Genomic DNA, 14,483 nt, shown 5'->3' with positions numbered 1-14,483 from the left:
CCTGCAAAACTGGTGGACCAAGTAATGTTGAGGTTGAAGTTTTTAGATGCATTGATGAACATGTCCAGGTCTCTGTTTTGCTAAAGGAAGAAAACAAAGAGGAAACCCCATTTTTAGGACAAGCAATTTTACTGTACTGTTTCCTAGGAAATCTTCACTACAAAAAATTATCCTGAAATTTGTTACTTACATAAAGAAAATACATCAAGCTAAAAACTTTATACTACATTTTCTGAAAGAAGCATTCTCCTCCTCAAGGAAAACCTAACAAAGAATAAGAAAGTCACGCATATAGAATATCACAGGAAGAACTGAGACACAAGATATGGGGTGAAAACAAGCAAATTGTCTCTGCTCTGGAGACAGGCTGAGAGAGATGGGATTGTTCAGCCTGCAGAAGAGAAGTGCCTAAGAAGTGCCTAAAGGGGCCCCAAGAGAGCTGGAGAAGGACTTTGGACAAGGGCCTGGAGTGCCAGGACACAGGGAATGGCTTCACACTGCCAGAGGGCAGGGAGAGATGGGATACTGGGAATAAATATGAGGGTGGGCAGGCCCTGGCACAGGGTGCCCAGAGAAGCTGGGGCTGCCCCTGGATCCCTGGCAGTGCCCAAGGCCAGGCTGGACACTGGGTCTTGGAGCAGCCTGGGACAGTGGGAGGTGTCCCTGCAGACGACCTGGTAGAGGGTTTGGAGTAGGATGATCTTTAAGGTCCCTTCCAACCCAAACTGTTCTGTGATTTAAAAAAACTGGAATGGCTCAGAGGTTGTTCAATCAACTGGAAAGAATCAGCTGTGGCTCCTTACGAAATTGTACTGTGATGATTTGGGACTGCACAGCCAAGCCAAGGTCAGAAAGCTCTGGCTGTTCCAGGGAGCTGGACACACCTTCCACACCACAAGACTACACCTGGAGACCCACAGAACTGTAACAATTCATCGCCTCCAGGGCTAAGAGAAGACAAAGGACAAAGTTAAAGGGGAAAATAGAAAATTTACCTCTTCAGGTGTTGCTACAAAATTGATTGCTGTGTAATAGCGATCGTCCTCCTGGGAAAGGCTGAAGGTGAACTGATAGTCGATGAGAAGAGTATCTGTAAGGAATGCAGGGAGACAGTTATCCCACCTCCTGGAATAAAGAAACTTCTGTAAAGGAAGGCACGGTCTCACTGAAGGGTTTCTTGGACAACCAGGACATGACACTGTCATGACACTGCTACAAATGACTCCAACCTACATATGATCCCACTTAAGGAACAAAAAACTCTGGGAGTTGAGCCTAGAGGGGGAAGAGAGGTGGCTTATACTTGCCAGGCAACAGCCTCCAGCCTTGATCTAAATCAATATCCTACCTATACATTGTAAAAAACATGCCAAAAGATTTACTTTTCCAGCCTGCAATACCTCTGTGATCTAAGGAAATAGCAGAAAAATTCAATAGCTGTGTAATTCCCACTTGGAAGGGGACAATGCACAGCACAAAGAAATATTCAAGGAATAGAACCAAGCAAGACTGGATCTGGACAGCACAAGCTTCTTCCTGTAAGAGTTGGTAAGTTTTGTCTTTCCCCACTTTTTGCCCATTTAACCATCCCTGCCATTTCAGCAAGGAATTTGGTCATTCTTACACAGAGATTGTCATGAGAAGCCAGCAGTGCCCTTGTTTGGCCATACAAGCAGAATTCAAATATGACAAAACCAGCCAGTTGATCATTTCTGTGCTGGACAAAACCACTACTGGAGACTTTATGTAATTTAAGATTCTATCTCTCCACGCCTGCCAGGCTGCTGATTGCTAATATTTGCAAATAGAAGCTGGAAAGTTTCCATTAGGGTAATCTGAAATCTTGGCAAAGGATCTTCTGGAACTGCATGGGAATCCAACTGTTCATTTCAGAGGAAACGTGGCAATTTTGTAATCCATTCTAACATGGACCAGAATTTAAAATAAACAGTATTTTGCATTTATACAAATTCTAGACATTCTTTGTTTTTTACCTACTAGGAATATAGTTTAGAGGGCTCTCCAAAAGACCAGATTTCATCTCAGTCATATGAAAAACATTCAAAATAGTGTTCAAAAGATCCAATCATCACAGAGACCTTATCAAGAAAAGCATTTTCACTCTCTTTAAACAATGCATTTGAGAAAAGTGAAGGTTTTTAAGCTATTTTTTTGTCCTTTCCTTAATCCCCCATATTTTAAACACAGGTTGAGGCAACTAAAACAAGTTTTAAGTAAGGTATTTTAAACTTCAAGCACATTTTTTATCTCTAAACAAAATCCCAAGGGTACTCACAGTAACACGTTCCTTTAAGTGGATTTCCCTGATATCTGTTTTCCACTTCACACCTAAAAAGAATACGTATTTTTTAATAAATGGATTTTTTTTGCAGTTCTGTGTATTCCCAGCCACTAAATACCAGTAAATACAACCTGTGCTGATAACAGTATACAATTAAAGATGAATGTCTGAGCTAGACTGAGTTGATGAAGAAATTCCATGTTCCCTGCAAGTCCAACTCACATGCAGTAAAAATGAAATATAAAATTCTGGATATTAACGTTTGCATCCACTTGGAAGGTATTTATTAGCTCTTCACAATGCATGGAACTGGATTAGCTTAAGTCATTTATGGCCATTCCAGCTTCTATCCTATAAACATTTATTCATGTGAGCAATGCTTTAAAAATAAACCTGGCAGTGAAATTATTTGGAATTAAATTATTTCCACTAACATTACGCTAAAAGCATTTCTGTTATGTTACAGAGAAACCTCCAGCAAATTTGTTGCTCTAAAACTGCTCCATTAAACTGCTTGAATGTCAAAGGCTCATTTCGGATATATTTACACTCCCACAGCATCAGAGAGCACGGACAGTAAAATCTACCAATTAAAAAGAAACTCTTGAGGGAAAAAGTGAAGTGGAGAGAGCCCAGAGGAGGCCCCGGAGCTGCTCCAGGGCTGGAGCCCCTCTGCTCTGGAGGCAGCCTGGGAGAGCTGGGAATGTTGCCCTGGAGAAGGGAAGGAGCCAGGGAGAGCTGCGAGCCCCTTGCAGGGCCTAAAGGGGCTCCAGGAGAGCTGCAGAGGGACTGGGGCCAAGGCATGGAGGGACAGGAGCCAGGGAATGGCTTCCCACTGCCAGAGGGCAGGGATGGATGGGATACTGGGAAGGAATTCCTGGCTGTGAGGGTGGGCAGGCCCTGGCACAGGGTGCCCAGAGCAGCTGTGGCTGCCTCTGGATCCCTGGAAGTGTTCAAGGCCAGGCTGGGTGGGACTTGGAGCAGCCTGGGACAGTAGATGGGGTCCCTGCCCATGGCAGGGGTGGAACAGGATGATCCCTAAGGTCCCTTCCAACCCAAACCATTCTGTGATTTTATGTATAGTTTGGGAGATGGGGATTTTTTCACCCATCCCCTCTGCGTGACATTCCCAGTTGAATTGTTTTTAAAACTGGAAGTCTTCAGGAAATCGTTCTGTTCATGATATTCCCCAGGGGAAGCACGGCTGGCTGCACCCTCGGTGCAGTCACTCAACTGTCAGGAGGAAGAAATGAGCAGAGGCATCATAAACACAACCATTAAAAAATGGGGGGGTGTCCAAGGTGGTATGTGCACAACTTTTTGATTTCAAATAACAAAGGGAAATGAACTCACAGTTGACACTCATCTCCTTTGATTCCCTTGGTTGTGCAGAAACATTTCCCTGTGTTTGTGTTGCAGACGGACGCATGGCCATTGCACTTGCAAGCTGTTGAGAAGAGAGGGGAGAAGATGCAACGTTGAATGAAGAAGAGAAACAAATTCAATAGCAATTAAGTCCTTTAGCTGTCAAACTGAGATACATCAACAATTACCGTGCAGATGAAAACCCATTTGGTGCTCTTTGCTTTCTTTGAGCTACAGAAGGCAGATGAAAATAGACCCTTGCATCAAAACCGAGCAAGCACAAGCTACCCAGGACTGATGTTTTCTAGGAAATCATCATCAGACTGTGCTTTTTCGCCTCAAAAATTTATTTAACTTCCTCTGCTGTTGTTAGACAGCAGGGCTGATATCATAACTAGGAAGGAAAAGATAGTATTTGGAATAATTTTGGGCTTGCTAACACATTTCAGCCAAACTCAAAACTCTTGAGAAAAGAGTTTGGAAAATAAAACAAAGCCTGTGGGACTTCAAGGGTTTTTCCTAGAAATAAATAAATAGGCCTTGGGAAAAATAATGTCTCATCAGTCCTACTGAGGAAATAATGTCATTATCAACAGCATCAGCAGAAAACAAATGGTGCTAAGATGATTACGTCCATGCTGGAACTAGTTTGGGGTGCATTCCCCAATATATTTTAGGATAATTTTGCACTGAATGTCATCGAGTTGTGGTTGAAGCAAACCTGCACAGCCCTGAACAACTTCAGGTTTGGCACATGCCCAAAACAGACCACCTCATACACCTGAGTCTGTTCAAGATCCAATCCAAGGTAGCACGGTGGGGACATACAGTAGATTTTCTTCACAAAAATGCTCCTGATTTAAACTAAATGCTCATATTGACACACTTTGAGACCTTTATTCATAAAGATGTAGAAGAGAAACATGAAAAAAAAAACCCAAACCAAATCAACAAATAAGAACAAAGCCTACACAACCAGTTGACTTTGATATCTCGCTCACTATCACTGGAAGAACAGATTTAACAATTTCTCCTAGTATGCAGGTGCCTTTTAGTAGTTGTTCTGCCAATGAAGGTGCATCCATCTGGAGCTGCACATAGCAGAGTGTACAATGTAAGGAAAAAACTACACAAAGCGAAGATCTCGTTTTCGGTCCCTGAGCTTGCTGGGAACAAGGCGCTTTGAAGGCCGGAGCCTCCCTGCTAAGAAGACATATTCCTCCTCACTAAGCAGTCATGCCAATCAATGTACCAGCAGATTCTTAGACATGAAGTCCCCAGTCCTGAATATCTCTGCCAGCCTTGGACCTTATTATAGGAATCCTTTTGATATCTTCTTTCTGCTGGCACATAATGGAAGCTATACTGTATCAGCAACACTTAATTGTGCTTCTCAGATGCAAGGGAAAGGTTTCCAAGCAGCAACACAGACATAAGAGGAAGAAGCTAAAAGGCCTATTGTGGGAACAACGAGACAGAATGAAAATTCAACAAAATAATTGTATTCTGTGAAGGAAACACACTTTTCATTAGAGCCACTTAAAGAAAAATAAGTCTTAGTACTATTGAGAATGTCTTCTTTTCTTACACCTTGCACAAGGGAAGCAAAGTGAAGCTGGATCAATATTCAAGATGAACACACATGAAATCTCCTGATTTTTAAACCTCAAGTTGTTTAGAGGCAGATTGCAGCATCTTGAGCAATAACATTAATTTTTCTTTCCTCTCTGCTCTTCAGCCACATGCATATCAAGAAGACTGAACACTCAAATATTCCCATTTAAAACAACAGAATTTATTCATTTATCCACTTTCCTACAAGCCTGTAACTGGAGATCATTTACTAAAGAACTGGAATATGCACAAAGAGACATTTTCTCATTGCTTTTCAGAGAACTTTAAACTTTGGAAACAAACTATTGATAGAATGTTCCTGACAACCTCGCTGGAGTCTACAAATGACAATTTCCCGCCAGAGTTGGATTATGGAGCAGAAACCCAAAACCACTGGAAAAGGCTTTTTGACTGTGAATCATGGTAACAGCCTGATGATGAACCACCTTCCAGTGAGCCTTCTTCCACCTTCTTCACAAACCATGGGTCATGGACTCATTCGGAGATGGGCATGGGGATCGTTACTCCTCTTTCTACATTTGTGAGGGTCCAGCTTCCCAATGGCAACACCGTCACCCACCTGCCCAACACTATTCTTCCATGCCACGTGCTTTAGCTGCCCTGCAGGGCCCCCTGAGCCCTGGAAGACGGAAACAGGCAGGCCCGTGGCACCAGCAACTCATGGGCCACCAGCAAAGGCTGCATGGATGTGTTCGGAAGCACTGCCACAGCTGCAATCTGATTTCAGGCATAATAGTGCCTTTCCTTCGCTTGCAAATAACTTCCTTATCTCCCACCAGCATATTTTCATGGGAAACTTTAATCAGAAAATTCAGAAAAATCCTGAAGGCAGAGAAAGCACCTTGCAGCTATTTTTACATTTGATGTGCTGTATTTCCTGCCCTTCCTGATTAATACTCCTCTACTTAGACACTTCCTAAAAGCAACCTCTGAGGAGTGATTTACCTGCCATTTAGTTATTATCTGCCTAGCTCTGCCAACACCAGGGTGCATGATGTGATGCAAACAATTTTTTCAGGGAAATAACTGCAGTTTGACAAAATATTTTCAATACAAGTAATATAACCTTGTGTTGGGACTTTTTACAGGGCTATGTAGGAGTGAAGGCATTGAAATAAAAGAGAGCAGGGTTAGATGGGATATGGGGAAGAAATTCCTCCCTGTGAGGGTGGGCAGGCCCTGGCACAGGGTGCCCAGAGCAGCTGTGGCTGCCCCTGGAACCCTGGCAGTGCCCAAGGCCAGGCTGGACAGGGCTTAGAGCAGCCTGGGATAGTGGAAGGTTTCCCTGCCCATGGCACGGGTGGAATAGGATGGCCTATTGGAACCCTTCCAACCCAACCATTCCATGATCCCATGACTCACACTAGGCAATGAGTGTGCAAACACACAGATATTTGTGTGTCAGGCTGGAGTGTACAACAACCGTCTCCAGCATGGCTGTGACTGTGGGCTCTAAAAACAGAGCAGCACAAAGTATTGCTCACAAATGCACAAAAAGAGTGAAATCAGCACATTATTAACGGGAAAGGATGGAGGGACCATGGCTCAGAGAAGGGAGAAAACAGGAGCTGGCTCTGCTGCCTGTCAGCCAATCCTTATCTGAAGAATTCCCCTCTGGAAAGGTTTTCACCAAGCAAAAGTAACTAATGGGCAGCAGTCAGCCTGGCTGCATCAGATAGGGTGATTTGCTCTTGCTTTCCCTTTCCCAATCCATCTCAGTCTTTCTGCCCAGGTTCCTGCTTCCCTCATTCTTTCCCCCTTCCCAGTAAATAGTGTTAAATCACAGCAAATTAAAAACCTGGACCCAAAGCACTTGAGAGCAAAGCACTTCTGACATGAGCTTCTGGTTCCATCAGATAAGGAATGAATGCTGTTCCACAACCTCTCAACACATTTTCTAATTTCTTTTTCAGGCATCTGGATGATTTCAGTCTGTCATTCATTATCTAACAACAAACTATTTTGGGACAATCCTTATGCACAAGAGTCCAAAGGAACTTACTCTCCATTTGCAGACACATAGAAAAGCGACACCTACCAACAGGCACATTGTGATCCAATGATTAAACCTGAAAGCTCAGGGTAGAATTCTGTATTTTCTCAGGCAACTCAGCCTCAATTTATTCATTACTGCATTTCAAAGTATCTTCACCCAAAATGAGTTTATGAGTATCAGCAGTATTTAATCTGGCAGATAATGTTGTGAAATCAAGTGTCAGGGATGCACCTTCTCTTTTGTACCTCTGTTGGAATTCCATATCCCTTTTCTCTAAGGGAGGCAGCTGTATCCCTGTGAGTTTTTCACCCCCTTCCTCGAATCTGTCCATTGGGAAGTTCTTCATAGCCTCAACCATCACCACCTTCCTCCTGCCTGAGGAAACAGGACTCCATGCTCCAGCTACTGACTCTCATCTTCATCCAAAAGGTCAGCACTACTTCCAGTAAACACACTAAATGGATATTCAAGTATTTTCTACTGGATTGTCTCCACACTTGGAAGAAGCAACAAAAAGTCTTCAATGTCCGCTCACTAATCACCTCCGCTTTGATCTTCCAGGATGGCCACAAACCACCCACACTCATTTCACAGAAGTACTGACGCTACTCTGAGCAATGTTATTTTTATTCTACCTCTTCCACCACTGTATCTAATTGTCTCATTCCACCTCACTATACTCCATTAACATAATCCACTGGGACCAGGGCTGTTTAACATCTCTGCTGGTGACAGGGGCAGTGGGATTGAGGAATCCACAGCAAGTTTGCTGGTGACAACAAACCGGTATGGTCAGCATGCTAGAGGGAAGGGGGGACATCCAGAGGGACCTAGACAGCATCCAACGGTACCTGGATGGCATCAAGAGGGACCTGGACAGACTGGAGACATGGGACTGTGTGAACCTCATGAATTTCAACAAGGCAAAGTGCAAGGTCCTGTACCTGGGTTGATGCAAGCCAGAGCACAAACACAGGATGGGTGGGGAATGGCTGGAGAGCACCCCTGTGGAGTAGGACTTAGGGGTGCTGGTGGATGAGAGCTGGACGTGCCCCAGCCCAGAAACCCCCTATGCCTTGGGCTAATCCCCTAGTGTGAGCAGCAGGGGAGGGGGGAAATCTGCCCCTCTGCCCTGCTCAGGTGAGAGCCCACCTGCAGAGCTGCCCCAGCCCTGGGGCCAAGAGCAGAAGGACATGGAGCTGCTGGAGAGAGCCCAGAGGAGGCCCCGGAGCTGCTCCAGGCCTGGAGCCCCTCTGCTCTGGAGGCAGCCTGGGAGAGCTGGGAATGTTCCCCTGGAGAAGGGAAGGAGCCAGAGAGAGCTGCGAGCCCCTTGCAGGGCCTAAAGGGGCTCCAGGAGAGCTGCAGAGGGACTGGGGCCAAGGCATGGAGGGACAGGAGCCAGGGAATGGCTTCCTACTGCCAGAGGGCAGGGATGGATGGGATGTTGGGACAGAATTGTTCCCTGGGAGGGTGGGCAGGCCCTGGCACAGGGTGCCCAGAGAAGCTGCATCTATCCCATCCCTGGAGATGTTCCAGGCCAGACTGGATGGGGCTTGGAGCAGCTGGGATAGTGGAAGGTGTCGCTGCCCATGGCAGCAGGTTTGGAGCAGGATGAATTCTAAGGTCCCTTCCAACCCAAACAATTCCACGATGCTGTGATTAAATATCTTAGGAGAAAGAAGCACCTTCCCTCACATCTGCACATCTGCACCTCTCACAGCTGGATTCTGGTTTACAATTGGTCTCCCCAGTGCCACAACACTGAAAAATTCACAGCAGTTCAAAACCATGTCACAAGGTTGCAGGTCAAAACTCCAAGACTTCCATGTATATTTCTCAATACTAAATGCATTGGTCTTTCCCAGTTTGCTAACTGGATCTTGCACACCTGAAAACAGTTCTTTGTGCCAGAGAGTCCCAAAGGACTTTACAAACTGGAATGCAATTTTAACAGGGTTCTCCTAATCCTCAGCTGAAATCCAGCCAAGTCCTCAGTGAAACATGGCAAGCTTTTATGAAGCAGACAATTTTAACTATAAACACACAACACATTAACCAAATGGAATAGAAGGTGAAACTTAGATAAGCAGACATTTGTTCAAGACATTCGAATCAACACTGTTTCTTTTAAAAACAGGATCATCAAACACTAAAATACAAACATTTTTCACTGTGGTCATTCCAAGTTTAGAAAGGAGGGTATAAAATCATCTTTATGTGCAATGAAAGTAATTTCACTCAGCAGTTTGAGTGTCTTCGATTTGAAGAAACAAGAATTGAGCCTTGCCTGCAGGAAAGAAAACATGAATTATCAGGATATAATTTGTGTTAAGATAGCGGAGGAACGAGCAAAGAGTGAAAAACATGGAAAAGCTCAGTGCAGGAAGCTCAAAGGCAGCACTTACGCTGACACGTGCCCCCGTTGGTGGGATCCCCGTAGTAGCCCGAGATACACGTCTCACAGTGTTTGCCCGTGGTCAGGTTTTCACACTTCTCACAAATGCTCTCATTTACACACTTGCTGTGCCCGTTACACTGACAGGCTGAAGAGAACAGGAAAATGATGAGTATTGGTGCTCAAATGTAGTTCACAGAGACGCTCAGGAGTCTGCACTGTGCAGAAGATAAATGAAACCATTGCATTCACCTTCCGAGAGGTTCTTGTCTCTTGCTAGCGATACATGGAGCCAAAGACAGGTGTATATCAAAAAACTGGAATTGAATGCAATACACAGAAAACTGAACTGCAAAACATTACATGCATGTTGGACTGGAAGCTGCTGGTGGGGTGGATTTACAAGGAACGGGGAGGGAAGTGTTGGTTTTGTGTCAAAAACATTAGTTAAAAATCATCCTAAGTATTACTAATACTTAAGACAACCTTCAAAGGAAGATCCGCCTTTCTTTCAAACAGCCTTAAAATAAATAAAGGAACAAAAGTTAAAATCTCATTAAAGGTTTGTAGGGAAAGTAATTATTTCTCTCAAGTAATAAATAATAATGTCTTCATGCAGCAAACCTGTGCAGCTCAGCTGCACAGCTCCTTCCATCTCCAAGTGTGTAGTTCCTACTTATATTCTATACTCCTCTCCTCCCTCTATTAGCAGGAGGGAAGACAGACATCCCCATAGCCTTAAAAACTCTCTCCCCTTGCATTTAATCAAAATGCTGGACAATTAAACACCACTCATTTACCTGGACACTGAATAAAGGACCAGTTATAGCTGTTCTCCACAGGACACATAGTGACATTAAGGACAGGCTCCAAGCTGTGTTTCCCTGGAGTGGATGGGGTTGGCATCTTGACAGGACCCCGGTAAGAGCCTTCGATGCACTTCCCCTTCCCAGTGTTGCTCGGATCCGTGCACCACCCACAGCCAGGCTGCTCCAAGCACTGAGCACATGTGCAGTAGCCTGAGCAGTTCTCAGCTATAAAAAAACAAACATGGAATTGTGGAATAAATCACTATGTCAAACACAGGCAACAAAAAACGCAGAAAACCTTGTATTTTTACCTCAACAAAATATTTATCTTATCAAATCTAGAAATATTTATTCTGATATTCACAGTAACATGTTTGTTCCTATCAGCATATTTATTCCAGAATCTAAAATAACTATTAACAAAGTTTTCATTAATCAGTGAGTTACGAAACAGCACAACACACACAGAGGTTTTTCAAACCATTACACACCACCCTCTAACACCAGAGGTTAATGTTCCCTCTAGAAAGCATCTCTGATTGATTTATAATAGATCAGATGATCAAATGAGCCACCTGGAAGCAAAGGCCAAAAACTGGCCGGTTTAGTCACTTTGAGCCTCCTCCTGCCACATTTCAGTATCACATGCTATTATTTCAAGTATTTATCTAAGTCAAAAAGCATAGAATACAAGTAGAAGAATAAAATTCCACCCTTTAGCCCCTCCTTTCTCTAATGGGATGGGATTTCAGGGGTGACAAACTCTTTACATACAGAAAACTTTTTCTATTCCTTTTCCCAGACTATCTTGAAAAATATTTTCTGGATTCTTTGTGATGCAAGATGAGCAGACTTTCTATTTTGATGTTTAAATTGACAATATTTGCCTTTAAAAAGTAAAGAAGAGTAGTAGAAAAACATTTTTGTCCATTATTTTAGCTTACTCATCTCCTGCCTGATTCTTCCTCCAACTTTTGACCTCAGGCAATATGGGAAGTTCACACTCTCATGTTCCTTAAATTTATTTTCTTCATCTCTTATTTTGTAACACTTTGAGCTACTGGTGATGGCCCTCCTCACACCCAACTTCTAAAGAATTCAACATAAATCAAATAATTTCTACATCTTCGCTTGTTTTAAGTTTTTTGCCTCTTTTACCCCAGTTTGAAAAGAAAACACAGCATTCCAAAGTGCCACGAAGCTTTTGCAGTTTAACTTACATCTACCTAAAAGTGGCAAAAAAGTAAATCATTTATTTATAATGAGGTAGAAATTCCTGCTACAGTCTGTAAGTAGACAATACTTCTGAGTAAAACACTTGTGTAAACCCTAATTTGGATTTGATAATCAGGCAATCACAAAGTGGTTTGGGTTGGAAAAGAACTTACAGACAGTGTCATTCCACCCCCTGCCACGGGCAGGAAACCTTCCACTAGACCAGGTTGCTCCAAACCCCATCCAGCCTGGTCTTGTTCCTCTCATCCAGGGGATTTTCAGCACAACCCACGTGGGTCTCAATGACTTTTACCAACAAAACACAAGCGCCCAGCCACCCCCAGGAGCCAGGAGCGGTCACTTACGTGGACAGCTGCTCATGGTGTACCACTCCATGCACTGCCCATAGGGGAAGGAGGCCACGTAAGCGTTGGAGTCCACGCACTGCTTCATGTTGCTGCACCACATGCACTCGGAGCTGCCGCTCGTGCACTCCCCGCAGGCGGAGCGCAGCGCGCAGGGCGTGCGGCACTGCTTGGCGCTGTGGTTGGCTGCGGGGGGAGGACAACAATCAGTTCTCTTCCAGAAGTAATCATGGCTTGGAAGGGACCGTAAAAACCATCTCATCCCACCCCCCGCCATGGGCAGGGCCAACTTCCACTATCCCAGGCTGCTCCAAGCCCCATCCAACCTGGCCTTGAACACTTCCAGGGATGGGGCAGCCACAGCTTCTCCGGGGAACAGTGTTATGAGAGTGGTCTCTTTTTCTCTCCAGCTCTGTTGATGTATTCCTCAGTCACCCTCCCCAGCAAAGCATAGGGAAGAATCCCCATGTTTTACATGAGCACACAGGGACATGTTTTAAGTGATTTGATCAGTTCCAGACATAAATGAGCACTCAAAGCAGAACTAACTCAGCAGTTTGTAGTGTGAGCCAATGCTTTAAGCTTTGCTTCAAGTGATTGTTCTCACACCATAAAAAACAAGGTAAAGCTTAAACCCAAGTGCTACAAATGAAAACATACAGAATTTTGAGTTCATGTTCCACATTCAGGATTCACATCCTGCACTTCCACAAAGAATGATTTCAACTGGTGTAATGTACTTAAAATTTTTATTTGATCAACCAACTTCCCTAACACTAAAAGAGGCACTAATTGGTATTCAGAAATAATCAGCTACAGTGGAGAGTTAACAGACCAAGCCATCTGAAAAGATACGCAGTTTCAAGAAAGCTGGAAGACTTTTCCCAAAAGCAAATAGCTTCCTTTTTTCAAAGTTCTTGTATCTCCAAAGTGTCTTGGCCAATTAATTTCAAACTTTGACAAAATCCTCCTCTGGCTACATAGCAGGAGCAGGGAAAAAGAGGAATTCAATTGGAAAGTTACTTTGTTTGGTTTTTTTTAAACAGGAGATTGCTCCATACCATAATTAACCTAAATGTCACATGTAGGTATCCAATTGAGAAAAAATAATTAAAATAATGTACTTCAAATATTTTACAGTTAACAGCATAAATGTTGAGCTAATTTTAAAATTTCTAGTTCCTGCATGAAATACATCCACAAGACACGGGTTCAGAACTACTTTTCTTCAGCAAAGTCATGATTCAGCTGGGTTGAAACGCAAAAAATTGTATTCTCTTTACTCTCTAAGAAATACTCATCAACCAGACAGCTGTTGTTACCTGGCCTTTCACACACAGTGCCGTTGACCTCGTTGATACACGTTGCTGCCTTCAGTCCCTGTTGGGAAGGCTCAGCTAAATATCCACAAAATCCAGCATCACTCGGTTCATTGGGAAGCCACTGGACGAGGGTGTTGGTGAAGGGAGACATGTCTTCCCAGCACCAATATGACACATTGATTTTCCTCAATCCAACCCATGGAGTCAAAGTTTTGGGCTAGAAATAAAGGAGCAGGTCAAATCTAAGTTAGTGTTGCTGGCCACAAACGTCTTAATATAAAGATCCCATAAGACAACTATTTCTACCAGCAATTTATTTTTTGGCACGCTTTCATTTTGGGGAGGAGCATTTGAGCTCTATTGCAATAGCATCTTGTTTTACTGTTAAAATATGTAAACATCACCTACTTCAAAATGATTTTAGGCACTTTTATACCCTAGAGCTGCAGCTTCCAACAACAACAGGGTTACAAAGCGTATTGTGCTAACACCAACATATTTTCTTGTTATTACTAAACATCTACATACAGTTTACTTGAACAAGGAGTAACTGCAAAGCAGAGCCTCCCCCAGCACATCCACCAGGGCTCCAAGCCCCATCCAGCCTGGCCTTGGACACTTTCAGGGATGGGGTAGATGCAGCTTCTCTGGGCACCCTGTGCCAGGGCCTGCCCACCCTTCCAGGGAACAATTCCTTCCCAGTCTCCCATCCATCCCTGCCCTCTTTCCCACTGGGAAGCCATTCCCTGGCTCCTGTCCCTCCAGGCCTTGGCCCCAGTCCCTCTGCAGCTCTCCTGGAGCCCCTTTAGGCCCTGCAAGGGGCTCGCAGCACTCCCTGGCTCCTTCCCTTCTCCAGGGCAACATTCCCAGCTCTCCCAGGCTGCCTCCAGAGCAGAGGGGCTCCAGCCCTGGAGCAGCTCCGGGGCCTCCTCTGGGCTCTCTCCAGCAGCTCCACGTCCTTCTGCTCTTGGCCCCAGGGCTGGGGCAGCTCTGCAGGTGGGCTCTCACCTGAGCAGGGCAGAGGGGCAGATTTCCCCCCTCCCCTGCTGCCCACACTCTGGGATCAGCTCAGGATGCAG

At 44.4% G+C, this 14,483-nt stretch overlaps 1 protein-coding gene across 3 annotated transcripts in view; it reads right to left on the bottom strand.

Annotated features, from left to right (window-relative positions):
• ATRN (attractin) overlaps positions 1-14,483 on the bottom strand; it is a 154,573-nt gene that overhangs the window by 66,260 nt on the left and 73,830 nt on the right. For all 3 annotated transcript variants that reach the window (XM_032110584.1, XM_032110582.1, XM_032110583.1), the window contains 8 exons: positions 13,405-13,621; positions 12,083-12,268; positions 10,494-10,727; positions 9,704-9,841; positions 3,656-3,749; positions 2,297-2,349; positions 996-1,090; positions 2-80 (listed from right to left, as the gene is read on the bottom strand). In XM_032110584.1, coding sequence (XP_031966475.1) covers positions 2-80; positions 996-1,090; positions 2,297-2,349; positions 3,656-3,749; positions 9,704-9,841; positions 10,494-10,727; positions 12,083-12,268; positions 13,405-13,621 — 1,096 coding nt within the window. The remainder of the gene's footprint in view (position 1; positions 81-995; positions 1,091-2,296; positions 2,350-3,655; positions 3,750-9,703; positions 9,842-10,493; positions 10,728-12,082; positions 12,269-13,404; positions 13,622-14,483) is intronic.

The sequence above is a fragment of the Corvus moneduloides genome, chromosome 5 (genome assembly GCF_009650955.1).
Source record: "Corvus moneduloides isolate bCorMon1 chromosome 5, bCorMon1.pri, whole genome shotgun sequence".
Lineage (NCBI taxonomy): Eukaryota > Metazoa > Chordata > Aves > Passeriformes > Corvidae > Corvus > Corvus moneduloides.
Note: the sequence above shows the minus strand (reverse complement) of the source record. Positions and strands in the feature narration are given on the sequence as shown.